General features: G+C 50.5%; 1 protein-coding gene across 1 annotated transcript in view; it reads right to left on the minus strand.

Moving 5' to 3' along the window:
* Window positions 1-25,617, minus strand: part of LOC144161566 (alpha-(1,6)-fucosyltransferase-like) — a 116,162-nt gene extending 90,545 nt beyond the window's left edge. Inside the window, exons 1-3 of the mRNA XM_077692217.1 lie at window positions 25,592-25,617; window positions 23,516-23,823; window positions 6,857-7,043 (exon numbers count right to left, since the gene is read on the minus strand). Of these exons, the coding sequence (XP_077548343.1) occupies window positions 6,857-7,043; window positions 23,516-23,823; window positions 25,592-25,617 (521 nt within the window). The remainder of the gene's footprint in view (window positions 1-6,856; window positions 7,044-23,515; window positions 23,824-25,591) is intronic.
* Window positions 25,618-26,527: the final 910 nt, after the last annotated feature.

Genomic DNA, 26,527 nt, shown 5'->3' on the forward strand with positions numbered 1-26,527 from the left:
GGTGACCCTTGGAGTTCCTGCCAGCCCTGCGCTGCGTTTAGTGCAGCGCTGCGGCTGTGATGAAGGCGACGACCCGTTGAGACGAAACGAAAACTTGTATTTACACTTTTTACAGTTGGTTACAAAGAGGATACATTGAGGCCGTTGGTCGCTATGTGCCCGCGGCACCCCGTCAGAGACGAGCCACAACTCAACCCGGTCTGTCTGATGAGCGCATGCTTGCAATCGAAGAAACCTCGCATCCGGGGGAGGAGGTCGCGCTCGCTCCGACCGCGTTCCCACGCACCTGCAAGTTGCGGGCCCTTCGTCCAAGGGCGCGCAACCATACGCGCCACTCAAACCAAACGCACGTGCCCAACGATATCCGACGCCTCAACCTAGCGCTAGCTTCGGCCCGGCCGCACACTGCATCCGCCGCGCGAAATACAAAGCGCGGTCATCCACCCAGCAGCTCCCTCGATTGCCTCCATCTGGCACGCAAGGCCGAAACACGGCGCACAAGGGGGGGACTCTACGCCCCCGAGGCCGTTGCCCTGTAGCCTGCCTGGGCATGAAATTAGGGCAATAATGACGGGATCACCCGACCCTTACACGCCCTTCCCAAGATCAACATAAGGGCCCAAAGGCCTCTTATGGAGATCCCAACAAGACACAGATAATAGCGACAACCGCTCCCTTAAAACTGAATAAGAAAAGATGAACACAACACGGAGCAAACCCGACAAAATTCCCCACGGTCACTTTCCAAGACAACACAGGCACTTGTCCATAAGCATAGTGTCCACTCAGGAAAACCGCGTCACCGTAAAGAAAACAACACACACGCACACACTCTCTCGTGTCAAACAAACACCCATGCAAAGGTCGTTTTCAGGCCGATGGGTCCTCTGCAAGTTCGAGCGTTCACGGTATTCTTCTCCGCCGTGAGACCCCTCACTTCTCTTTGAGTGGGTCCTTCTCGCCGCCCGCCAGGCCACCAACACTGCCACCCGCTTCCCAACATGCTTTAGGTACTCTGGACAAAGCGTCCGCGTTTGAATGGTCGCTACCCTTTCGGTGCTGTACGACAACATTATAGCGCTGCAGCGCCAGTGCCCAACGAGTCAACTTTGCGCCCGGTGGCGTGGACAAAGTGAGGAAGGAAAGGGGGTTGTGGTCGGAGATCACCGTCACCTGGGCGCCGAAGAGCCAAATGTCAAACTTTTTAAGCCCCCAGATCACCGCAAATGCCTCCCTCTCAATGGTCGACCATCGAGCTTGAGTGGGCGTGAACTTATGGCTCGCGAACGCTATGGGACGCTCGGAGCCATCCTCGGCGCGCTGGGACAAACAGGCACCCGCCGCGAAAGCCGAGGCGTCGGTGGACAACAAAAACGGCGCGTCCGGCTTCGGCGTTGCCAGCGCGGTCGCCTCGCAAAGTGCTGCTTTGAGTCTCTGGAACGCGCTGTCAGCTTCGGCCGACCACGGAATCTTGTTTGGAATTCCCTTCCCGGTCAGTTCCGTAAGCGGCCTCGCCACCTCAGCATAGTTGGGCTCGTAACTTCGGTAGTAGCCGCACAGTCCGAGGACGCTACGCAGCTCCCTCTTAGTCGTTGGCTCTTTAAGCCCCCGTATTGCAGCCAACTTGTCCGGGTCCGGCGCGTGCGCTCCCGAACTGACAATATGCCCTAAGTAGCGTATGGACCCTCGGGCGACCTGACACTTCTCGAGTTTCACCTTGAGCCTCGCCCGGTCTAACGCCGCGAAGACCGCCCTTAAATGTTGTACGTGCTCTCTCAGGGTCTCACTGAATACCGCTATGTCGTCTAGATACGCACAGGCGTATTCAGAGTGCGGATGGAGCAGCTCGTTCATGGCCCTCTGAAACGTTTGCGCCGCGTTTTTGAGGCCAAAAGGCATGACTTTCCATGCAAACTGCCCTCGATGGCACGTGAAGGCGGTGAGTGAACGAGCCGCTGGCGCTAGAGGTACTTGCCAGTAGCCTCTTCGCAGGTCCAAAAGGGTAATATAGTTGGCCTGCCCGACGTTCATTATGAGCTCCTGCTGCAGTGTCATCGGATACGCGTCGGGCACCGTTCCTGCGTTCAGTCTGCGGTAATCAACGCATATTCTGACCTTTTTCGCCACGCACACGATGGAATGCGCGTGTGGGCTCTCGCACAGGAAAATTAAATCCCTATCTAGTAGCTCGTCCAACTGCGCCCCTACTTCTCCCTTTAGAGCTATGGGGATGCGATACGGTTTACACGGTTTTAGCGCGAAGCCCTCCTGCAACACTACATCGTGTTCGCGTACCCTCGCCACCCCCAGTCTGTCGTCGAACAAACCGCTGTACTCCGCAAACACCTTGCGGATCTGACCACTCTCGTTCTTCTCGAGATGACCTAATAAGTTCCCCAACGAGGTCATGTCCGCGGAACCTCCTTTCCCAGATCGGGGCGCGCACTCCACCTCCCCGAACGCCTCATCTTCCTCGAAAGCGACGCCAATCTGCATTACCCTACTGTTATAGGGTCGCAACTTGCTTGCGTGTACTAGCCGTCGGTTTCCTTCCGGCATTTCGACAAAGTATGAGTGCTCCCTGTACCGCTCGGTTACCCTACCTGGTCCCTTCCACTTGGGGAACATCTTACCCGGCCTGTCGTCATCAAACACCAATACTGCGTCCCCCTCCTGAAAGCTCTTGCTTGTCGCCCGCTTGTTGAACTGCTTTGCGTAAGCATTCTGCTGTCTGGATCCTACCAGTTCGGCTGTTTGCGCTGCCTGCTCTAGACGCTCATTCAGCTCTTTCATGTAAGCGGACGGGGACGGGCCAAGGTCCGCTAACGCAGGCACTTCTCCTGTTAAAGCGCGTTTGACGACAGCTAGCGGTCCGCTAGGCGGCCTACCGTACACCATTTCAAATGGCGACACTCCTGTAGTATCATGCGGGACTTCGCGATATGCCCACAAAAGAAAGGGCACCGCTTTGTCCCAGTCTCTACCTTCCTTTTGGATGGTGTGGTACAGCATGTTCTTAAACGTCCTGTTCCACCGCTCCACAGCGCCGTTGCTCTCCGGGTGTCCCGGGGTCGAAAACCTCGGGGAGCAGCCGAGTCGCTTTAAGAACTCCTGTGTTAACTCAGCAGTGAAGTTAGTCCCACAGTCGGACGCGATCACTTCGGGTATCCCTGTGCTGTTAAATACCCTCAGTAGGGCGTCGCAAGTCGCCCTAGCGCTCAGAGAGAGGAGACACACTACCTCGGGCCACCGTGTGCACAAATCAATTATGCACAGTGCATATTTGTGCCCTCTACCTGATGGTGGCTGCAGCGGGCCAATGATGTCAACGTTAACTCTCTCAAACGGGTACCTAGGCCTTGCCAGCGGTTCTATCGGGATCCGGTCGGCAGTACGCAAGTCGGATCTTGTCTGGCAGGCATGGCAGCTAGCGCAGTAGTGCCTTACGTCTCCTTCGATAGCCGGCCAAAAGAAACTGTACTTTATGCGGGCCTTCGTTTTGCGGAAACCTAGGTGACCAGCCCAGTTCGACTCGTGAGCCATTCGCAGTACATCGCCTCTACGACTCTCCGGTAGCACCAGTTGCATTACAGCTTGTCCCAGAAGTTTGTCTCTGTGGTACGAAATGCCGTCTACCACGACCATGCGTCCCTTTCCGCGTTTTGCATTTTCCCAGGCAGCTTGCAATGTCATATCACTCTGCTGCTCGGCCCGAAACTTCTCCGACGAGCTCCTCTCGCCATTCCCATCGTGAGTTGTTTCACTGCACTGCTCCTCGCTTTCCGTGTCCTGACCACCCTTTGCTCGCGTTGTAACCTGACCGATTGCAACTTGAACCGAGCCCTCTGCGCTCCGCTCATCGTCTACCAGCCTTGCCAGTTCGCCCTCCGTGCGGTCCGCAACGTCGCTCCCGCCTGCACATACCACCCCTTTCATCTCGGCTCCCGCCCTAAGACGCCCCCACGCCTCTTCCGAGAGTAGACAATCGGTCTGAGAAACCAACCTGTCCGTCAGCGCGCAAAGTACCGGCACCGCCTCTTTAATGTCCGAAAACACGCCGACCTCGCGCGTTATCGTCAACGGAACCACCGCGAGCTTTGCCACTACCTTCTCTCCGAATGCGGAAGTCAAGTTAATTGTCCCGTGAGGCTCGACTAGCTCTGGTGGCAGCGCGCTTTCTCTAACGACAGTTATCTCCGCTCCCGTGTCCAGAATTGCGTCGATCTTCCTGCCATGGCAGCCCAAGCTCACGGGCTTAAGTTCGCTGTGGCCTGCACACGCTTCATTCGTTGCAACTCTGGCCGACAAGCTATTTCCTTTTCCTTCCGAGGCCCCTGCCGTCAGTTTGTTGACATTGTGCGGGCATTTCGCTTTTAGGTGGTCCCTTGAACCACACCCGAAGCAGGCTCCCCACTTTTTTCGCACGTCGGTGCTCTGTTTCACCGCGCCCGGTTTTGGCGGCGGTCCACTTGAAGTTACCCCCTGCGAGGCCGGTGCATGGCGTACCTTTGTTTCCGGCTTCTTAGCTGCGCCGTCCCTTCCCTCTGCATCCTCGAAAGTCTGCAGTAGGCTTGCCAAAGCTGGGGCCTTCTTCCAGCCTTCCCCTTCTTAAAGGGTTACGTAGCGCAGCGCGGACTCGGCCAGGTTATTTTTTAGCTGGTCGGCCACCAGCAGCTCGATCACCTCCTCGAACGACTTCACGTTTCTGGCCTCGAGGTAGAAATGAAGGTAACTCTGGAGTCGCGTCGCGAATTGTCTCCACCCTTCACTTGCGCGTTTCCTCGCCCCAAGAAACCTCCGCTGGTATTCCCCGGCTGACAATTTCAGCTCCTCCAGCACTGTCTTTTTGAGAACCTCATACTCACTATGCTGGGGTGGAGTAAGCCGCGTCGAAACAAAGGGAACCTTTTCCGCTATAAGCGGAAAGAAAATTTTGCCCCACAACTCCCTCGGCGCGGCGTATGCCTCAAGCGTATTTTCCACGGACTCAAACCAGATCGGCACTTCCGCTTCTGAAGGGAATTTCTGCAGCACTCCCGAGACGAGTTTTGAAAAATGCCGGAGTTCGCTGCGCGTGTCCTGTCCGCCCGAGTCGCCGGAGCTCACGCCTGGTTCAGAACTCCTTTTCAGTTTCTCAAGCTCGATCTGCCGCTCGAGGACCAAGCGTCTCTCCTGTTCGATTTTGAGTTCAGTTTCCAATTTTTTCATTTGCATTTCCGCTTCGGACGCCACTGGCTCAGGTGGACTCCGCCCTTCCGCACCTTCATCTTCGTTACCCATGATGGGCTCCCCTCGTTTGTCCGGATTCAAGTGGGCAAAACGAGTGAGCATGCGTTTTACGGGCTCTTGTTGGGTGGCAGTGATCGCGACCCAGCGGAAGACAAAAAGGACTCACCCAGTGTCGATCCGATGTGGCCGCCTGCCTCGTCCGCCGTTTCCGCGCAACTGTCCGACCTCTCCCTCAGATTCGGCAGGTCTGCGATGCCTGTTGGCGCTCCTTCGCCTTCGCCGAGGCGGTGTCGTTCACAGTCCGTCGGTCTGCGGTGACTGCCAGCCTCCTTCGCTACCGCGAAGACTCGCCGTCTCCGTCGGCCGCTCCTCCGCAACTCTCCCTGCTGCTCGGCTGTCGCCTGGAGTTTCCGGTTGCCTGCAGGTGCTCCTTCACCTGGCTGCAACCCAGTCGTCGCTCCTCCGTCGGCGTCGTGACGACTCCGGTGCTGTCGATCGCACCCAGCAAGTTCAGGTTAACTCGCCCTTCCCGCTTCGGCCCGTGCTCCTTGGATTGGCAGAGCCCTCCGCCCGTGGCCGATGCGTCTATCCTCCGTTCTCGTTCCCTGGTCGTCTCGCCAAGCAGGATCTTGCCGACTGCGCCAGTAATGTCTCGTTCTTCTCCAATTCGCCTCCTTGCGAGGCGGGCGTTGGTGACCCTTGGAGTTCCTGCCAGCCCTGCGCTGCGTTTAGTGCAGCGCTGCGGCTGTGATGAAGGCGACGACCCGTTGAGACGAAACGAAAACTTGTATTTACACTTTTTACAGTTGGTTACAAAGAGGATACATTGAGGCCGTTGGTCGCTATGTGCCCGCGGCACCCCGTCAGAGACGAGCCACAACTCAACCCGGTCTGTCTGATGAGCGCATGCTTGCAATCGAAGAAACCTCGCATCCGGGGGAGGAGGTCGCGCTCGCTCCGACCGCGTTCCCACGCACCTGCAAGTTGCGGGCCCTTCGTCCAAGGGCGCGCAACCATACGCGCCACTCAAACCAAACGCACGTGCCCAACGATATCCGACGCCTCAACCTAGCGCTAGCTTCGGCCCGGCCGCACACTGCATCCGCCGCGCGAAATACAAAGCGCGGTCATCCACCCAGCAGCTCCCTCGATCGCCTCCATCTGGCACGCAAGGCCGAAACACGGCGCACAAGGGGGGGACTCTACGCCCCCGAGGCCGTTGCCGTGTTGCCTGCCTGGGCATGAAATTAGGGCAATAATGACGGGATTACCCGACCCTTACAGGCACCTCTCGATGTTCTAACCAACACAACAGTTCAGAAGATATCTGTTTCATAAGATTTTACGCTAGGTAGAACTGGGTTCAGTCTTTTTTTTAACAAGGTACTTTGGAATCAGATCATATCCTTACCGCTGATTTCGCATGGGCTGTACGTTATCTGTGTTTCTTGTTTGTTTTAATACGCCAACGCTTTAGTGTCGATGAGTGACGCCGTAACGCAGTCCCTGTGAACACCTAAGAATCTTTAACTATTGTAAAATCACGAACAGGCGGGTGTTTTCGCTTTTCGCCCCCACCAGAAAAGTGGCTGCCGCGTACAATATCAGTGGCAGGCAAAACACTTACCCTACGATAGGATGCCGGTAAACGTCCTTCTTGAAGTCCTCTATTTTCTGGCGTGTTGAATTCTGAAGCCGTAGAATATATCCCATAATCTGCCCGTAAAACCAGGAATACGGCTGTCCATGGTTGCTGAGTAGTGGCTTTAAAAGGCCAGACGGTATGCGCACCATTCGTTCGTATGCCCATGCAACTGCAGTGGCGGTTTAAAGCAAAGGCGGCTACGTTATGACTTGATCAGTAAAACAGCAGTGTTCTGTTTAGGCAACAAACAAAAAAAGAAAACATTTCTGATACTAGTTAACGAAATAATTTGCTCAAGAAGGCACATTAAAAATTATCTCATCACAAAATAGGGGGAAATTCACTAGCAAAATATACAACCTAACCTTTTATTAGAAGAATGAAGAGTTTCGATGCATTAAAAATTGAAGGAGTGTAAAGACTGTGCAGAGCCTTGCCAAAGATTTGTTACAACGTCATTTTTCGTGATCTACAAATCATCTACAGGCTACTAACAGTTTCTACATCTGTTGTCACGCTAGTTTTTAACTGTAGCTTGTCGTTAGTTCACACCGACTGTAGTTCAACAATTCAACTAACAGTTTTTTTTTTGCAAAAAAGACACTTATTCTTGCGCGTGTGTGGACTTGAACTATGTACTTTGTTTGCTGCACGCCATTCACATCCATGAACTGAAATTGCCACTACGAGCGGGAATATTACTTATTTGAAATTCTTTTAATCAACGCTTCATTGTTACGGATAATTGTACTCATTGCTTCGGATTATTAATCCCTCGTTTTGTTTTACCACATATATCTTAACGGCGCCACAACTGACCTGAAATATGGCCGATTTCGTGTATTATTCGGATGACGCTTTTTAACGGGACTCTACACGAATTTGCAAGCACTGCCCTCTACTGGCACTAGTGGCAGTAGAGCAAGCACTTTCCTCACGCACAAAAAGTTTCAGGTGACATTCACGTTTAGAACTTGAGATGCACGACGCGATAGCGTTACTTCGGCCGACAGAAAGAGTTTTGCGTTGACGTCGCGGATTTACCGTATCTATGCTTTTTAATAACTTGAATTCAGCGACGAGAGCTATGCTAACCGCAATGAATTTTAATCACAGACACCCAGGAAAAGCAGAGGCCATCTATGCTTTTGTGGGTGAAGATGTGCGCATGAACTGGTGCGAGTCCGGTATGTTGTTCAGCTGAGCAAGCAGGTGACAGTGTGAGTGTTTCAAAATGTTTATTTTCTAGCGTCGTAGCCTGACTCAGACTATTTATAGCAGACACACGGACAAACAAAACGAGATGTTTATATAGGAAAGCGTTATCAGACTCATTTCTCGATTTCCCCTTGGTTGCTAACCGTCTGATATCAGCCGTGTTCAACAAGCGTCCACGAAAGTACGTCACCACTGCCACCCTGAAGCTACGACTGAGGCAGCAAGATTAGAGGGCTGGCCTAAATTTGTAATATGGGCCAGGGGCACCTGAAGTGTGTAACGCAGAGCAATGATACAACGGTGATGGAAGAAATGACACTCATTTTCAGCAGGTGCCGCGCCGCCGCAATAAATTTCGTCCACCGCCCAGTCGGTAATTATATACTCTATCGACACGTTCGCCAGCCGCGCCCAGAACTGACGCCATCACACCATAGTGTGTTTATATCAGAAGAAAAAAACTACAAATTTCCAGTAATGCACGTGCCGAAGCAGCAAGTGGGCTACATGACTACCTGGATATCTCTAACGAGCAACTAAATTTCGGCACTCGGGGGTTTCACATTTGTCCGTCCGTCAGGAGAACGGCTTCTACGGCCTGAAATCGAGCTCGCATTCTTGGGCTGAGTAGCGCAATGTCTTAAAAAATGAGCCACCCCTGCGTGTTCCCCACCACACTGACGCCGGTGCCAACATCGGGTCACCCAGCTGAAACAGCGGTAACGATTAACGCCAGTCTCTCAGAAATCAAGAAGGCGCTGATTACGAGAAGAAACGATGTAAAACAGAACTCAGTCATCATAATCATTAAGGCCTGGTTGTGCCCATTCCAAGATGAAGGCCTCTGTCGAAGACCTCCATACCACATTTGTCTAGTGTAAGCAGAGCCCTCCATTTGCTATCGAATTCTCCCTGTTTTCCTCCCCTCATTTCGCTCCTATGCCCCGGTAATAAACTGTAAACTCAATAGTGGCCAGCCAAAAACTTCATGGAAGGATAAGCTACGAAAAACCAGTACATATATGGTCTAATCACGTGAGTGTTTAAACCACGTGTTAATATTCCCGTGATTGTGTCTCATCTTCAAGCTCCAACTGGCTAACGATGGAGGGCCACATGCAGCAAAGTTAAAAATCGTCCTAAAAAAAGTAAGGATGTCCTCCCAGAGAACTTCCGCGTATGAATTCTCGGTGTGGCTCTATAGTGAAGCAGCAGAGCCGAACTCACAGTCACCAAAAAACAGGAAAAAAAACAGGAAAAAAAGCAGAAAACATTTACCCATTTCCCACATCATAAAACACCTAACCTAGAGAAGAGGAGCAAAGAAAGAAGAAACGGTAAGACGAATACCGCCACTGATCATGAGCTGGATATTACAGAGCTATACCGTACCATAAATTTACCCGCACCGAAGAAACTCCAACAAACACCATCATCATGGAAGCATCTAAAGCAGTCCTTAAGCTTGCAATTTCGACCTTGTGATGAACTGAGAACAGGTGGGCCACGAAGGGAACAAATGGACAATTAGAGGTGGATCTAGAAGGGGAAGCCCATTACCTTAGTGGAGGGATGAAATGACATTCAGAGACAAAGAATGACCGCGGGCCTCGAAGGACAAGAGCGCTGAAGATCAGTGGAAAACACTTTCGTCCTGCAGTCGAAATAAAGATGTTGATCATGATGACGATGAATAGACCCTAAAATTTTTTCTTCATAACTGTTTTAAAAAAACCAGAGAAACCAGTTCCCCACACCTACACCAAACGAGGGGCTGGCAAAGAAACGACTACGCACGATGACACACATGTCACCGACCCAAAAACTCCGCATAATAACTCTCCTCTATCAAACACACGAGTCCAAACCTACACAAGAACAGTTGATGTGGCAGGATCAAGGCCATTTGACGAAAGTTCCACAATAATGAGACCACAATATACACCAAATACGGCATCTACGAAAGCACTACGAGGCAGCAATTTTAGTTTAATCTTTAGACCTGCTACGTACATGGCCCTTCTATGTACAGGAACAAAGAGACTGAAGTTGGAGACATCTTGGCAATCCGACAATCAGAAGTATCGAATAGAAGCTTAAACATTATTACAAACTCTCCAAGCTCATTAGAGTGTTTTCTGCATGCAGAGTACACCTAAACGCTTCGGTAAGATATTGTCACGAAGCCAGAGACGACGCAGTTGTCTTGATCAAGAAATTCCCCCGCATTTCCCCGAGGGGGGGAATGTGAAAGTGCGAATGCACGAGATGATTGCGCGGTCCGGTAATGTAAATGAGTAGTCGAGAGAGATCACACACACACACACACACGTATACAGAAAGAAAGATACATTTATTGTTGGATTGTATTTCACTAGTTGTTGGGGGTACCGTTGCCTGCGAACGATCCGCCTTCATCGGTATCGAGACTGACGAACGAGCGACCCGCTCTCGACGGTGGCACGAGCTCGACCACGTGTGAGCTCGACTGATCCTCCAGCGCCACGCGGCCGCTACGCGAGCGCCCCCACGCGTCGGAAATCCGAAGCGCACGCTAAGTGAGCGAGCGCTCTCCCGCCCGAAGTGGAAAGGAGGCGCCCACGCTTGCAGTGAAACTGCGAGGAGAGAGGAGGAGGAGAGTAGCTCACGCCGCTACGGCGAGGAGAGAGGAGGGGAGAGTGGAGAGGAGGAGTGCACCGCCGCCGAGGCCGCCGCGCCTGCCCGCGCGCCGGCCCGCCGCTTCCCGCCGCAGCGCCGGCGCCATTGCTAGGCACGCGCTCATCTCTGTTGCTAGGGGAGAGGAGGTGCCCGATAACACCTGCCGCGCCGGAGCGGCGGACGGACGGCGTAGGCTCGACTAAGAAGTGCATTCGCACTTAAAACAGGTTTATTCGAGCGGACTTGTGCTCCCCTAACAACTCAAAGAATACAGAGGCGGCGAAGCAGCAGTCAACAAAGTGACGTGCCCGAGTGAGCGTCGACGATCGGAATGCCGTGGCGTCTGCTCTGCAGGCTTTTATCTTTCGGCGCGAGTGTTTCTGGAACCGTCGATTTGCATCCAGAACATTGTAGATCAGAGAAGATTATTCTGAGCTAGGGAAGTTAAGACGAAACAGTCTGCTTATCTGAATGAGATAGCCCGTGCAGCATAAAAATAAAGAATGCAAGATGTGCTCTGCTTGACACAGATAACCGGGCCGGGCGTGGCCGGGCAGTAAAAACAAACAATAAACAAACAAACGCATGTACGGTTTGCGGCATTGCTCACCTCTAAGAGTGCATCGACCCGATGCTGAAACAAAAGACGGTCAGAACAACAAAAAGTCCGTCATCTTGCATAGTAAGGTTTCAAGCGAACGGCGTGGACGACGTCCGGCCGCGTGCGTCGTCGTGATGCTCCGGAATCACCATCGGGATCACCTCGTAGGTAAGTTGGGCGACACGTCGTACAATATGGTCGGGTACGAAATACCTCTCGCAGAAGCTTCTCACTGAGTCCACACCAACGCACCATCCCCAGGGTGGTACTCGGCCGGTCGGCGTCCAAGATTATAGCATCCGGCATCCACCAGCTGCTGGTCCGCTATACAAACTCGAGCGAGCTGGCAGGCCTCCGCACGTTGAAGGTATCCTTGGACGTCGGCGTTGAGGTCGTCGTCATCTACGGGCGGAAGCATGGCGCCGAGCATCGCAGTCGGCCGTCTTCCTTAGACAAGGTCGAGCGGTGTCATCTGCGTAGTTTCCTGCGTCACTGTATTGTACGCAAACGTGACATACGGGAGGAGTGCGTCCCGGGTCTTATGCTCAACGTCGACGTACATGGACAGCATATCCGCAATCGTCTTGTTCAGACGTTCCGTTGGTCCGTTCGTTTGGGGGTGGTACTCCGTGGTTCTTCGGTGATCCGTGTTGCTGTAGCGTAAACTTTCTTGCGTAAGTTCCGCAGTGAAGGCAGTTCCGCGGTCCGTGATTAGCACTTCTGGGGCTCCATGTCGCAGCACAACTTGGTTTTTAAGGAACTTGGCGACTTCTTGTGCAGTTCCCCTCGGCAGAGCGGCGGTCTCTGCGAGGCGTGTCATGTAGACTAGTGCTACGACAATCCACTTGTTCTCTGATCTTGACGTAGAGAACGGGCCTAGAATTTCCATTTCAATCTGTTGAAAGGGCCTCGATGGGACGGCGATCGGTTGCATAAGTCCGGTGGGTCTTGTCGGCGGCGTTTTTCGTCGCTTGTAGTCACGGCCACTCGGAACGTAGTGGGTGACGTCGGATGTCAGGCGGGGCCAGAAGTATTTCCTCTAATTTTTGCAATAGTGCGAGCTGTGCCGAGATGTTTGGAAGACGGGTCGTTGTAGCAAGCTTCCAAAATTTCGTCACGAAGGTCTGCAGGGATGGCAAGTAGATAATTCGTTCTCGTTCAGGGGCTGAAAGTCTGCACGAGGACGGAGTTTTTGAGGCTGAATGCTGGTAAGTTGCGCGTGAACGCCCGAGGCACGGCGACGTTGCGTCCTTCGAGGTAGTCGATCATGACGCGCAAGTCGAGGTCGGCACGCTCCTGGGTGGCTAGGTCGCTCCCCGTAATGACTCCGATAAATGCGCTGTCTTCATCGGAGTCTTGTGGTTGTGGGTCGACGGGGCTCGGGACAGGCAGTTGGCGTAGAAGTGTTTCCTGCCGGATTTGCAAACAATTGTAACGTCGAACTCATGCAGGCGCAAACTCCGTTGCCCAAGACAGCCAGAGGGGTCCTTCAAAATGGCGAGCCAACACAGTGCATGGTGGTTTGTCACAACTTGAACGGTCTACCATACACGCATGGGCGAAATTTTGAAATGGCCCCCATGATAGCTAGGCACTCTTTTTCGGAGGCAGAGTAGTTTTTCTCCTCATTCGATAGACCACGCCTTGCATAGGAGATTACTTTTTCGCAACCGCTTTGCTTTTGGACGAGGACATCACCCAAACCTATATCGCTGGTGTCCATGTGCATTTCCGTTTCGGCATTTTCGTCGAAATGAGCGAGCACGGGCGGGCTTTGCAGGCGTTTTTGCAGCTCGCCGAATGCTTTTTCTTGGTCGTTTTCCCAGCTGAAAGGGGTGCTATCTTTCGTCAAGCGCGTGAGTGGCTCTGCAATGCGTGCGAAGCTTGTGACGAAGTGCGGTAGTATGCGCACAGTCGGAGAAATCTTCGGATGCTCTTTTTATCCTTCGGTCTTGGGAAGTTCGCTATAGCTGATGTTTTCACCGGGTCAGGCAGGACTCTCGCGGCATTGACGACATGGCCCAAAAACATGAGTTCCTCGTACGCGAAACGGCACTTTTCGGGCTTCAGCGTTAACCCGACGTACGAATGCCCTCGATTACAGACTGCAACCTTGCAAGGTGTTCGTCCAAAGTCCGGGCGAATACCGCAACGTCATCGAGGTATACAAGGCAGGTGGGCCACTTCAGGCCAGCTAGCACAGTGTCCATTACTCTCTGAAACGTTGCTGGCGCCGTGCATAGCCCAAATGGCAACACCTTGAACTTGTATATAGCCGTTGGGGGTATGAATGCTGTCTTCTCTCGATCTCTCTAGTCGACTTCAATTTGCCAGTAGCCTGTCTTCAGATCCATCAATGAGAAGTACTACGCGTGGCAGAGGTGGTCGAGGGCGTCGTCAAATTCGTGGCGGGGGGAACACGGGTAGTCAACGCAGAACTTTAGTGTGCGGTCTTTCTTCTTTACAAGTACGACCGGTGCAGCAGACGGACTTTTCGATGGCTGTATAGTGTCGTCGCTGAGCATGTCGTCGACGTGAGTCCGGATGGCTTCGCGCTCGTGTGAAGAGACTCGCTAATGTGACTGTCGTGTAGATCGGGCTCCATCCTTCGTTATTATCCGGTGCTTTCCAGACGCGTCTGACGTAACTTTGAGTTCGATGAAAAACACTCGCTGTAACGACGCAGCAAACCAATAGCTTGTTTCTTTCTTCTTGCGGTAGCGCCGCATTCACGTCGACGGGCTGCGGAAGCCTGAAGGTATCTTCGGGTGCGCGTTCAAAGTCGGCGACTGCGATCACGTCACTACCTTCTTGAGTTTCTTCGAGGACTGCGATTGCAGAGCCCTTGTTTAAATGCTGGTACTCTTCGGTGAAATTGGTGATCAAAACGTGGGATTTGCGTTGCATAAACCGCGCAATGCCTCTTGCGACAGACACACCGCGGTCGAGAATCAGCCTTTGGTCACTCTCCACGATAGCGTCGCCGTCAGCAGCAGCACCTTCACAGTAGACGGTGATCATCGAGCTTGCGCGCGGTGGCAGGGTAACAAAATCATCGGCGACCCTTACAGCTGAACGGTGTTGGGGGTTCGGTTCTGGCGTCATGGAGTGATCGGAGGAAAAAGTTATCGACTTGGTCTGCAGATCAATTATTGCTGCGTTGTTCGTCAAAAAGTCGAATCTGAAAATCACGTCGCGGCAGCAGTTAGGCAAGATAACGAACGCGGCAGGGTACGTCGTGCCGTGTATGGTGACGCAGGATGTGCACGTTCCACTTGGCATCAAGAGGTGGCCTCCTGCTGTGCGTATGTGCGGACCGTCTCATCTGGTCATACCTTTCTTCAGCTTAGACGCAAATGGTCCGCTCATTACTGAGTTGTCGGCTCCCTTGTCCACGAGGGCGACTACGTCCAAGCCGTTGATAGACACCTTGACGTTGCATGCCACCTTCCTCGAGTTCCGGGTGCGTCGGGGCATCGCATCTCGGCTTGTGCGTGTTGACGGTCGTGCGCTGTGCGTCGTCATTGTCATCGTCTTAGCGGCAGTCTCGGTTATGTCGGGTGCGCGCCGCGCCGTCTAGCTGTCGTTGTGTTCGTGAGTTTCGTCACGGTTAGGTCGGGTCGTCGGGATGAGGGCATGTCGCGAATCACTATCTTCGGCGCGTCTTCGCGTCATTGGATGGTTTCCGGTTTTTCGCCGTAGAGCAAATTAACCTCCAGAGGTTGCTGCTTTTAGTTTCCCCCGCGTGGGCTGGGGAACTTTCCACGTGCAAAATCAGCATTGCTACGGCGGTCCGACGACTGGTATGGGTAGGGCGACGGCGATCGGTTGAAACGGGCTGGTCCATGGCTGGTGTTGGACAGGTATTCTTACATCTCCGATGGGCGCTGACCGGGTCGGGGGAGGGGTGCCTCGATGGAGAACCCTCGCAAACCGAGCCTTTTGTAGGGGCAGCGACGGTAGATGTGGTCGGCCTCTTCGCAGTGGTAGCACAGCGGACGATTATCGGGGGTTCGCCAGACGTCCGTTTTCATCGGCTTCTGGTTTTGGGCTGCAGGGGTCGCACGGGCGGCAGTGGACGGCGGTACGGCGGGGCTTCTTGACGACGGGTTGGATCGTGGCGAGGTTGAGGAACACCGGCGGAGTAGGTCATAGCTTGTGGTTCGCGGGGTGCTTCCGACGGCGTAGACGTTCCCAGTGCGTTTTGGACTTCTTCTCGAATTACGTCGGTCAGGGAAGCCACTTGAGGCTGCGGCGTCGTTGGAAAAAGCTTCCGAAGCTCCTCCCTGACCGCTGCTCGGATGGTCTCGCGCATGGAATCGGAGCTTCCAGTTGCGGCACCGATGGTCTCCGAGAACAGCGCGTTGACAGGGCGGTCGTCTGCCTCGTTCGCATTTCTAGCGTCTTCTCCAGCACGGCAGCTTCAGACGCGAATTCGCCCACCGTTGTAGGTGGATTGCGGACAAGGCAAGCAAAGAGTTCTTGCTTTACTCCTCTCATCAGAAACCTTAGTTTCTTTTCCTCCATCATTTCTGGGTCCGCATGGCGAAAAAGTCTCATCTCTTCGAGGAAGATCATGACCCCTTCGTTGGGGTGCTGCGTTCGAGTTTCAAGCAAAAGCGCAGCGCGTTCTTTTCTGAGCACGGTAGTGAAGGTGTAATGAACTCACTTTTGAAGTGAGCCCAGTTGTTGAAGAAGCTCTCGTGGTTCTCGAACCAAGTGAGAGATGAATCTTCCAAGTAAAAGAAAACACGCCGGAACGTTTCTGCGTCGTCCCACCTGTTGAATTTCCGAACGCGCTCCAGTTTCTCAAACCATTCTTCTGGCTCTTCTGCGGGGGCTCCTCGGAATGATGGCGGTTCCCGTGGCTGCTGCAGGATGATTTGTGATGTTGCTTCTTGCACCATGGTGTTGGTTGCAGCGTTCGTTCTCTTGGGCCCTTCTGGCAGAAGACCGAACTCGGGTAGTAATTCTTGCAGTCGGCGGCTTTCCCTGGTTGGGCTGGCTTGGCGGCTTCCAGATGTCGTAGAGAGCATGAAGGGTGCGTACCCAGCACCTCCACCAGATGTCACGAAGCCAGAGACGATGCAGTGGTCTTAAAGGAAAACACGTTTATTGGAGAGAACTTGTGCTCCCCTAACAACTCAAAGAATACACAGGCGGGGAATCAGCAGTCAACAAAGTGACGTGTGCGAGCGAGCGTCGGTGATCGGAATGCCGTAGCGTCTGCTCTGCAGGCTTTTACCTATCGGCGCGAGTGTTTATGGAACCGTCGATTTACATCCAGAACGTTGTAGATCAGAGAATGTTATTCTGGGCTAGTGACGTTAACACGAAACAGTCTGCTTATCTGAATGAGATAGCCCGTGCGGCATAAAAATAAAGAATGCAAGACGCGCTACGCTTGACACAGATAACAGGGCCGGGCGTGGCCGGGCACTAAAAAAACAATAAATAAACAAACCAACGCATACATGATTTGCGGCCATATTCCCTTCCACAATTAAGAAAGTGAACGTTCCCCGGACAATTGAATACAAGGATTTGGAAGAGAACGACGCATCGACAAAGAGCCACACGAACCCACATACCGTGCTTCTTGCGACCACGACTACCGCACTCCCCTCCTAAAAAAAGCGCCTAGAACGCCTACTCATCCTACACCTAGAAACACGATTTTTCCTTTTGCTTCAAGGTGGCTGTGAATTCCGCAAAATCGCAAACTCTGCGCAGAATAAACCAGCACAAGCATCTGTAAATCTCTGTTGTCGAAGATGTTAGGTGGGAAGATAACGCAATAACTTAAAACTCTGCTAAAATCTGGAAAACATCCACCCTCTTGTGCTACAGAAAAAACTAAAATATTACATTGTTCATATCAATCGAGACGTGGAGGTACCTTTTACCAAGTCGATAGGAGGGCAAGGGAAGGAGCTGCTGCATACGGCACCCTCGACTTCAGTTTCCACCCTTCAGCTCCCTACCATCGCTTTATTCTCTTTTCCTGAACTTGAGCTATTTCTCCTGTACCAAAGATCTCTTTCTGTGTCTCTTCGCAAAAAGCAAATTGGTTCTTTCCGTCATATACATCTGATCCTTCGGACTTTGAGACATTGACATTTTCACGCCTCCTCAAACAAATGGGCCAACACACCGCAGCCACAATCTTTGACTCTTAAATCTCAAGCCACACGACCGCTGAGGGCCTTTGTCTACCGCGCTGCTAGTCCATCTCTCTTCGCTGACCTTCAGTGCTCGTTAAGCATACATTGGAAATACAGAAAGCGCGTTCGAAAACGCTCATTGGGTGTCAAAGTAACGCTATCGCGTCTAACATCTTAAGACAAAAAGGCAGATGTCACCTAAACTTTTATTGAGTACGAAAGAATAGAACTTTAGAAGAAGGGGCACAGAGGAGGTAGACCCCGAGTATGGAACCCGTAGTCTAGACCGCCACCATCATCTGACGCTTATCGCGAGGTTACAAGCTGGCCAGGACAGTGTCGAAGCTGTCGACCTTAGTTTATTAGGCAATGTTTGAGTCGTTCGCCACAGAAGATATCCTTAAATATGAGGCGGTTGCGTAATAATATTGGGTGTTTCCCCATATTTAGCACAGATTAGGTTTAACGTCCCACGTTTCCTAGTTAACATCTTCGCCGATCTAGACTTTGTGGATATATGTGCTGGTTGGTATCGTGCGCACAGTTCCCCATTCTTCCGCGTTCAAGTCCCTGTGTGTGTAGCACGTGAAAGGGTTGTGTTCCTAGTTGCAGGCAGATGAGACGTTCGCAATGTTTTGGGGAAGGGAAGTGTGGTAGGTGTAGTTAAAAAGGAGAACAGTATGCCAGTTTGCACGTATCTTTGTCCTTGTCCTTTTCCTTAGCGCTTCTCCTTGTCTTCTGTGTCCTTGTGTTTTTGGGCACTTAAGACGAACGCTATGGAATACTAACTTGCTCGGACACAAGCCCTTCTTAGTCAGCAGCGCCGTTCCCTTCCGGACAGACCATTTGTCCGGGTGTTGATGTGATGTGAATGGCCATAATTGTCATTTAAGGATCCTCTGCAAGCTTTTAGCTACCACGCCTGCAGCCAAGATACCTGTGGCCTTTGGGCATGTGTAACGATGCTTAAGCATGTATTTGATAATTCCGCTAAAAGTGGATCGCCAAGAGGATTTGTTCTTTTCCGTTCCTGTGTGTTAGATGGTAATGACGTCACAGCAATTACCCTGGTGATCCACTTTGACATGAGTTGCATTTGTCCTTTCGAATGTCCTGGTGTAGGCGTAGTATGTTTTCACAGTTTAGGAGCTTTTTGTAGCAGAATTTGATCCTAGCTCCTGGTGTAGGTTTGGGTGTATGCCTTTCCGTAGTGGGAGGGCTTTTATGGAGAGCCGCTGTATCGTTGACATATCCATCATGGCGTCCAGACGTTTTCTCTCCTGGGGTGCGTCTTATATTCTTCTGTATGACTAGTCCCACTATTTTGTCCCTAGATACTCGTTTTGTACTTGGACAGTAGGAGTATCATTGGCCTCGGATATATGCAGTTATTATAAGGCACAATTTAGGCCCAGGCCGGTGATCATGGAAATTGAGAAGTGGCGCTGCCCCCTATATGCTGGTGCAGTAACGGTGCTTCTTCGGCTATCTTCAATTTGGCTAAGCTTCTGGTGGGGCAGGCTGACCGATATTAGGGTCAAGATAACTGCCTATGAAAGTTTCGTCATTTCCTCTTTTATATTGCCCTTACCCTCAATCGCTATTTTACAATGTGGTTGCGAATTTGAAATATTTTCTGCATTTCCACAATTGCGTGACCAAGTCGGCCGCTTCTCGAGAAGGCCATGCGATTGTTCTTATATAACTCTTCGCTGAGATCCCAAGTTGAATTATTTTGAGCCTTTACAAATTGACCTCGAGCAGGCATTCACCGTTCGCCAGACAGAGCTTGAGACAGTGGCCACGAGAAATTCGAAAAGTCATTTTAAAGCTCTTGAAATTAGAAGACATATACTCGGGTATATTTTTTGGGGGGGCAGTAGTTATTTAGGTTCTGCTCTTACTACACATTTTTCCGGGTTTCAGAGAGCCTGGCGTTAATTTTTTTCGCCACTGTGAAATAATCTTAGCTCGCGCCAGCATTAGCATCGTTTAAAGAGGCGCTTTGATGGTGGCGAAAGTTGCGGGCACGGCTCGCGAACAAATATGCGGAGCATGCGACTACCCTGGGCGTGTAAACATGAACGTCACTGCGCAGGGCTGGCGCCTGCGTGAATTGCATATCTTTTCTAGTTGTCGCTGCTCGTTACTTCTGACTCGGGCGAGCCAACGTATCTGTCTGCCTCAGTTGTAGTTTCCTGTAAGCATCGATGACGTACTTTCGTGCACGCTTGATGAGCACGGCTGATAGCGGACGGCTAGCAGGCACGGAAACACAAAAAAATGAGACTAATAACACTATCGCGTTAAACCTGTCTTTGCAGTGACCTGTGCAGTGGCCGCTGTTTGCCGTCATAATAGCTTGACCTGCTTCGCACTTTCGTCGAAAGCCACGGCCTGGGACCGCTGCAAACGTGCACGTTATTACCGGATTGGGCGCCCAGTTATCACTTCGATTGACTGCGTCATCGCTGACAATCGAACGCAAGGCGTCGCAAGATTTCCAGGACATCGCCATAACATCAAGCCGGAAACGCTAGACCACTCCATTGAGAGTAGCGGCAGGGCAGACAGCACTTCACGCTCGCGCAAAAAGAGGCTTTCCAGGTCAGTTTGAATCCTGTTTTTTATTGACTCTACCATTTCGGCCCCTCCCGCTGCTTTCACCAGAGTGTGCTGGTACCCTAATACCAGAAATCACCAGACTAGCTAAGGAATGAGTTTCGTGCCATGCGCGGTGCACTTGAACGTTTTGATAAGAACACCGCAAAATAAAAACAAACTTAGACAGCGGCTTGTAAAAAACAGTTACGTGTGAAATATTCACTTGTGATTCACGAGTTATCCATAATTATGAAAAACTCATTCTTCAGTGTAACTACGCAATAGTGCCTGTGCTATAGCCGCCCCCCACACACAAACGCTTACTTTTTTATTCAATTTCTTAACAGGTACCTCATTTGCGTTAAGGAAAGCAGTTATACGTAAGTATTTGTTGGGGTTTTAAACCTAAATTTACGGTGTCCATCCTCGTAACGTACCGATCTCTGTACCACCCTATATGCTAAGACATCTAAAACCTGTAATATTGAGAATACTCTACCTTGTCTATTGCGAGGTTTTAAGTACTTATCTGTATGGCTAATACAAATTTAAGACTCTCAGTGCCGGAGTTTAAAAGACGCACATAAGTGACCGTCTACACATTTACTTGGTACTTAATTGTTCTAAAGCTGCTGTATGTAAGCCTATATCCAGCTCATTTACCTACTCAGAGCATATTACGAGCAAACCTCATTCCGGAAGTACCTTACTTAAACTCTGCTGCGGAAGTGCTCCTTCTGTTCCTATTACAGAATATGCATACGAATTTTTTATTCCCACTGAAAAATGTTTAAGCACATTGCTAACCCGCTTTCGCTCAAAATATTCAGTGACGTCTGGGATAGCTAGTAATCGGATACCTATCTTATCAGCGCAACTGTCACATACGTGTATTGAATATTTCACGCCTGTTTTATGCAGCAGGCTTACCCCAATCATACGCAACCCTCAAACTGCATTCAGCATGGTTTCAAAAAAGGGTTTTCTACCGTCACTCAACTTGTTTCAGTTGTTCATTTCTTTGCATCTGTCCTTGATCAGGCTGGCCAGGTTGATGTCATCTTTTTACATTTCCACAAGGCTTTCGACCGTGTTCCCCATGATAAATTGATTCACAAACTGCAGCTCATCGAACTTCCAAATTACCTAATTGTAAGGGTAGCGGCTTACTTAAGGTACCGTAGACCGTATGTTGACGTAAACGGGCGATCATTCCGACATTCTCCCTATATATTCCGGAGTCCCGGAGGATAGTGTACTGGGGCCCTTGCTTTTTTTTAATTTATTGTAATTATATAGTAGATGTCACGCAGGACTCAGTCAAAATGTGTCTTTTTGCTGACGATAGCAGTCTTTTTTTCTGACATTCAGTCCCAAAATAATCAGCTCGCTCTAAACGCGGCGCTTAGCAATATTCTTGCTTGGTGTAGTAAATGGGGTATGGAACTCAACTTGGACAAATCGGTCTGTCTTAGAATTTCAAAAAAAAGCCGCTTTTGTTTCAATATTCCGTTTCAAATCATCCTCTAATTGAAGTTAATATAAATACCTTGGGATAACATTAACAAACACCCTCAGCTGGAATACACACATTGCTAATGTAGCATCGCCCGCTTTTCGCAAGTTGTGGCTTTTAATGGACAAACTAAGAAAAGCTCCACCTCACGTCAAGCTGTTAGCGTACAACACACTCATACAGCCGCAGGCGCCACTTCCCGAAGGCAGAACTAGACAACAATAGAAATCTTTCGTAGAGAACATCGCTTGCAGCCAGAGCCCCTCACTACGGGGGTCGAATTGGAATCGGCTTGGCTTGAAAGGAAAACACGTCATATAAAGGGAAAATGTTGCAACAGCAGTGGGCTTTGGGCGTGGCGAAGCTTAGAAAAAGCCATCATTTTCTTACTTCGGGCTTTATTGCAAGGTCGGTAACTTCATTAAAATGCTGCTTTAAAATGCTTGAAAATGATAGTTGGAAAACGTATTTATGGATTTTGTCCTAACAGGAGCATACAGAGACAGCGGGATATTTTTTTTAAGTTACACCCCTCTGTACGTGGAGTCACTTTCAATTTTCCCGGGTTGGCATTGCCCTCGGCATCTCTTGAGATTTACCGCAACGACGAGCCTCCCGTAGGACCCAGTGTTATTTGTCGTAAAGTATATGACTGATGAGTATCGGTCGTTACTACTGAGTTTACACTTTCCATTGGTAAGTAGGCATTTGAGCACACTATCTCGGTACAATTCGTTTCCCGAGGGTTCCAATGACACACGAGTTCTAGGCGTTTCCCATTACCGCACGCCTCCTGTGGGAGCCCGTGTATTACCAGCTGGCGGGACATCCTGATTCTGTACATCTTGACGGGGAACTACTTTTTTATGACAAGTAAGAAATACCTTAACGAGTGTTATGCCCACTAGTAAAATTAGTAGACTGGCCACCCGGTCATCGCCGGGCACTACCGATTGTCTAAATATGTGAATTAAACTTATATTAACTTCATCAGCTTTACGCGCACTCTACTGCGGTGTAGACGCCCCTCTGTCTTGTACTTTTGAGGAAGTAGTGCTTTTTCGTTGAGCGCTCGACGACGTTGCAAATTTTCTTTCCCAATGAAGGCGTAGCTTCAAAGGAATGGTTGCAGTGTTCTTGCCACAGGAGAGAACACTTGGGGATTTTAAAGTCGCCATTACAGCACCGATACTTGAACGCCTCTAGGAACACTACATAAAGCTAAAAATCAATAAAAAATGGTCTTTGTTCTCAACTTCTTTTCTTCCGACCCTGCGAAAATCTATTTTATTTAAGGTTTGCCCTCCCAAGCGAGTTTTTTGTGGCGAGTAGGCAGTAGACCTTTGAAAACATGCTGCTTGCAAAAAATACAGTACCATCTTGAACACTAATCTCTAAGCGCAAATGTTCCTTGCACATTGAGCTAGTGTGTGCTGACTCTCATGCACAAGAGCCATGCCGCAGCGAGGGCTAGCCTGAAGAGCAACGGACTTCAGCTGCACTGAAAAAATGTTGCAGGAAAAGCGAACAAAGGTTTGCTCCATAAAGGAATTCGCGTCAACACACAGGTCCCTCCTCAACAAATTATGCCTCAAGCTGATGACACGCAATAAACAGATGCAGATCGGCCCACACGTTGATCAAGCTGATACCGGCCTATGCGTTGTTCATATTACAAAGCTTTAATAAACTTGAAAATAAACAAATGAACAAAATCTAAGGATTTGTGCTAGGCATTGTGTACATATGGTGTTTACGAAGGTCTGAAAGTGTATAGCTAAAAAGTACCAATGATTCTCTTCGGCAGCCATTCGGTATGTTTTGAAACTCCACAACCTATTGACTCGCGCAGCTATGCCGCAATAAAGCGTTGCACTTACACGACGCGGCACCTGTGAAGCCACCTGAAATCATTTTTTCGGAGTCGGCATGGTGATGGCTACAGGATGGCCCGGCGACCGGTTGGAACGTTGAAGACCAGGGCATAGTTGGCGTCTCGTGATGCCACCTAGAGCTGTTAAGTATCACCGTGCGGTTCATCTGCAGAGCTGCCACAAAGCACCACAGCACGTCGTGCACGTTGGAGGCGAACCCATTTGGATTGTTCAGCCGGCAGATTAGCTTGGGCGCCACCTTGCAGTCGTTGGGATTCTGTATGACACGACAACAACACGCAATGCCCACAGTGCTCAAAATTCAAACAAAAAAATGCACTGACGATTATTACACTCCGTGATGTGAAATTTGTCCGCTGCACGAACTACAGCCTACTTGCTCACGGACACGGTGTAAGAATATTTCTTATACCGTGCTCACGGAGCATGCCAGCTGTGTCTCAGGAAGTGATCGCGAGATCAGCGAAAGCGCCCTGGCGTACGCTACTCTGCCGTGATTTCACAGCTCTGTCCACCGCATCATCGCTTCCACCGAGCATGCTGTCACAAATGTGTATGCGCCTCCCGCGCAAATGTCACTTGGTTCGGATGAGCCACAAACAAAGGAGGAGTGGTTGCGAAAGTGTGAGAGGGGGCGGGGGGAATGAGACGTACTGAGCCCCGGCGACGCGTTGGGAGATGATGCCTACCTCCCCCTCACACTTACGCCACGCTGCTATTCCTTTTTGCTCGCCCTGTTGGCCTTGTTCACTCGCTCGGTTCCGCGGACACCGCGTTCACCTTCGCCGCTTTCGGCGCCGCCGCTGCCAATACCCAGAACCGGCAGCCGAAATTCTGCGCACCAATATACGTCCAATGAAGACTATGTCTTGGTACTTTGTGCAAGTTTTTAGGTTGCGCAAATGACATTATTCGGTACGAACAACACAGTTTCATTTTCTTTTACCGTTTTGGTCACCGCTGTAGCCCTTTTTCTGGTGCCTAGGGATAACACGCCGTTAATAATACTTTTACCCAAACCCCCCGTCCATCCCCCTCAGACTCTCAAAAACAGCAAAACAGGCGACGCTATTCTTCTTGCTCTCGACAGGTATGGTTCCTAGTTGAAGAATTTGTCCAACATGACCATTGATGAACAAAGTGTTGAATAAATGCGTTATCTGGCTGACATTCCTTAGACTGAATTAAAAAAGACGGATACTTGATGACGGCTAGTTGGTGTAACAAGTTTACGGATTAACAAACCAAATTCTCCTCGTAGAAAAAACCCGGGTCAAACCAATGCAGCACCTGGTCTGCGTAGTTTTTTTTCCTCGCTCCCTTTGTGCTGTTCAAGGTGCTATGATTATTGAACTTTGCTTTATTCAGATCACTTTGTTTTAAATTAAGCACGCAGGGTCTGCTAAGCACTAAACGGTGGTGATAAATTCAAAATTAAACCCAAAATTTCTTTTCTTTCCTCGATTTCGTGACGTCATCTTGGCAATACGATTTACGCCAGCACGGTAACGTAGGAAAAGGTGTATTATGGTCATGTATCTAAAGCAGACAGTTACTATATTGTATCCATCTACCGTACAGACGTTGCGTTTGAAGAGAAACCAAAATTCGGGCCAAGAGCAAACCATGGAAATGGGGCTCTTTGTTACTGTGTCGCCTGTAGTTGGGCAAACAATGAAGCCGGGCGACAGATGTCGAGCTCTGTTTTTGAAATAAGGTTTTACTACTCTCGTCGAGCCATTTTGCCGGCCAGGAGTAATTGACTCTCATTTGACCACAGGTGACCCGTACCACTGCAACGGGAGGGCGCGTGCTTCATCGAACGCCGATGGTCGCACCTCCGTTAAGCACTGGTGTTTTTTCTTCTACAACCGTCACTGTGCCCCTCAAGAGCTATACAGGCACGGCCACCAACGACGAAACACGTTGAGGCCTGAAGCCCCCGTTCTTGAGGAACATCACCCGTAACATCGACCACGCCGGCACAGCTAGCTAGTTCGAAGTGGCGCTGCGGCGAACCCGAGTGCCGCGGCAACAATAGCGTGGCCCTGTGTTGCTCACCCAGGCCTCCCAGAACAACCAGCCATGTCATACGAGACCGATTCCCGCTGTCAAATCGTATACCACTATCGCCGACGCTGCCGAGACCTCACAACAATTATAATCAGATAATGATGATGGTTTGATTTTATTGGCGCAAGGCCGACATGGGCAAAGAGCGCCAAACACAAAGTGATTTGATGAGGAGAGAACAAGAAATAAAATCAGTTAAAAGCTATGAGCACGGCTGGTATAAAGGACCAGGGTGAAGAACAAGAGTGGTTAAAAAATAAATAAGGTGGCTGGTGTATAGGACCAGGGGTAAAACTATGGGTGGTATGAGATGAGTTGTAAAAAGTGACCTGATAGGAACTGAAAGGTGCGTTGGACAGAAAACATGGCATCGTCTCCTAAGAAGTATGACGGGTGTGGTGGAATATGTCGTGTGTGTAGTTGAGGGAAGTGTTTGCGTCGTGTAGTGTCGAGTGCCTTACATTGTATAAGAATCTGCATCACGGATAGGGCCTCTCCGCATCTGCTGCACAGAGGTCTTGGAGATCCAGTGAGCAGGTGCGAGTGCGTTGCATGAGTGTGCCCTATCCGTAATCTAGTCAAGGCGACTTCTGTGTATCTATTGCGTGTATCGGAGGTGTACGGTCCTAAATGTGGTTTTATTACGTGTATTTTGTTGTCTGTTTGTTCGCTCCAATGTGTTTGCCATGTTTTGCGAAGTTGTTGTTTGATGTGTGGTTTCACGTCGGTGTAGGGTAATGTGGTGATGTCTACTGCATTCGAGAGTGTAGCAGCAGCGGCCATTCGATCCGCGGCTTTGTTCCCGGCTATACCACAGTGGCCAGGGACCCAGCAAAGGACGAGTTCAAATTTGTGGACATACACCGACATAATACCTTTGATGATAAGATTTACAACGTGATTTTTTGAAGACTTTGTTGAAGA

Source organism: Haemaphysalis longicornis, unplaced genomic scaffold (genome assembly GCF_048455015.1).
Source record: "Haemaphysalis longicornis isolate Haplotype H1 unplaced genomic scaffold, Haemaphysalis longicornis Haplotype H1 scaffold_12, whole genome shotgun sequence".
Taxonomy (NCBI): domain Eukaryota; kingdom Metazoa; phylum Arthropoda; class Arachnida; order Ixodida; family Ixodidae; genus Haemaphysalis; species Haemaphysalis longicornis.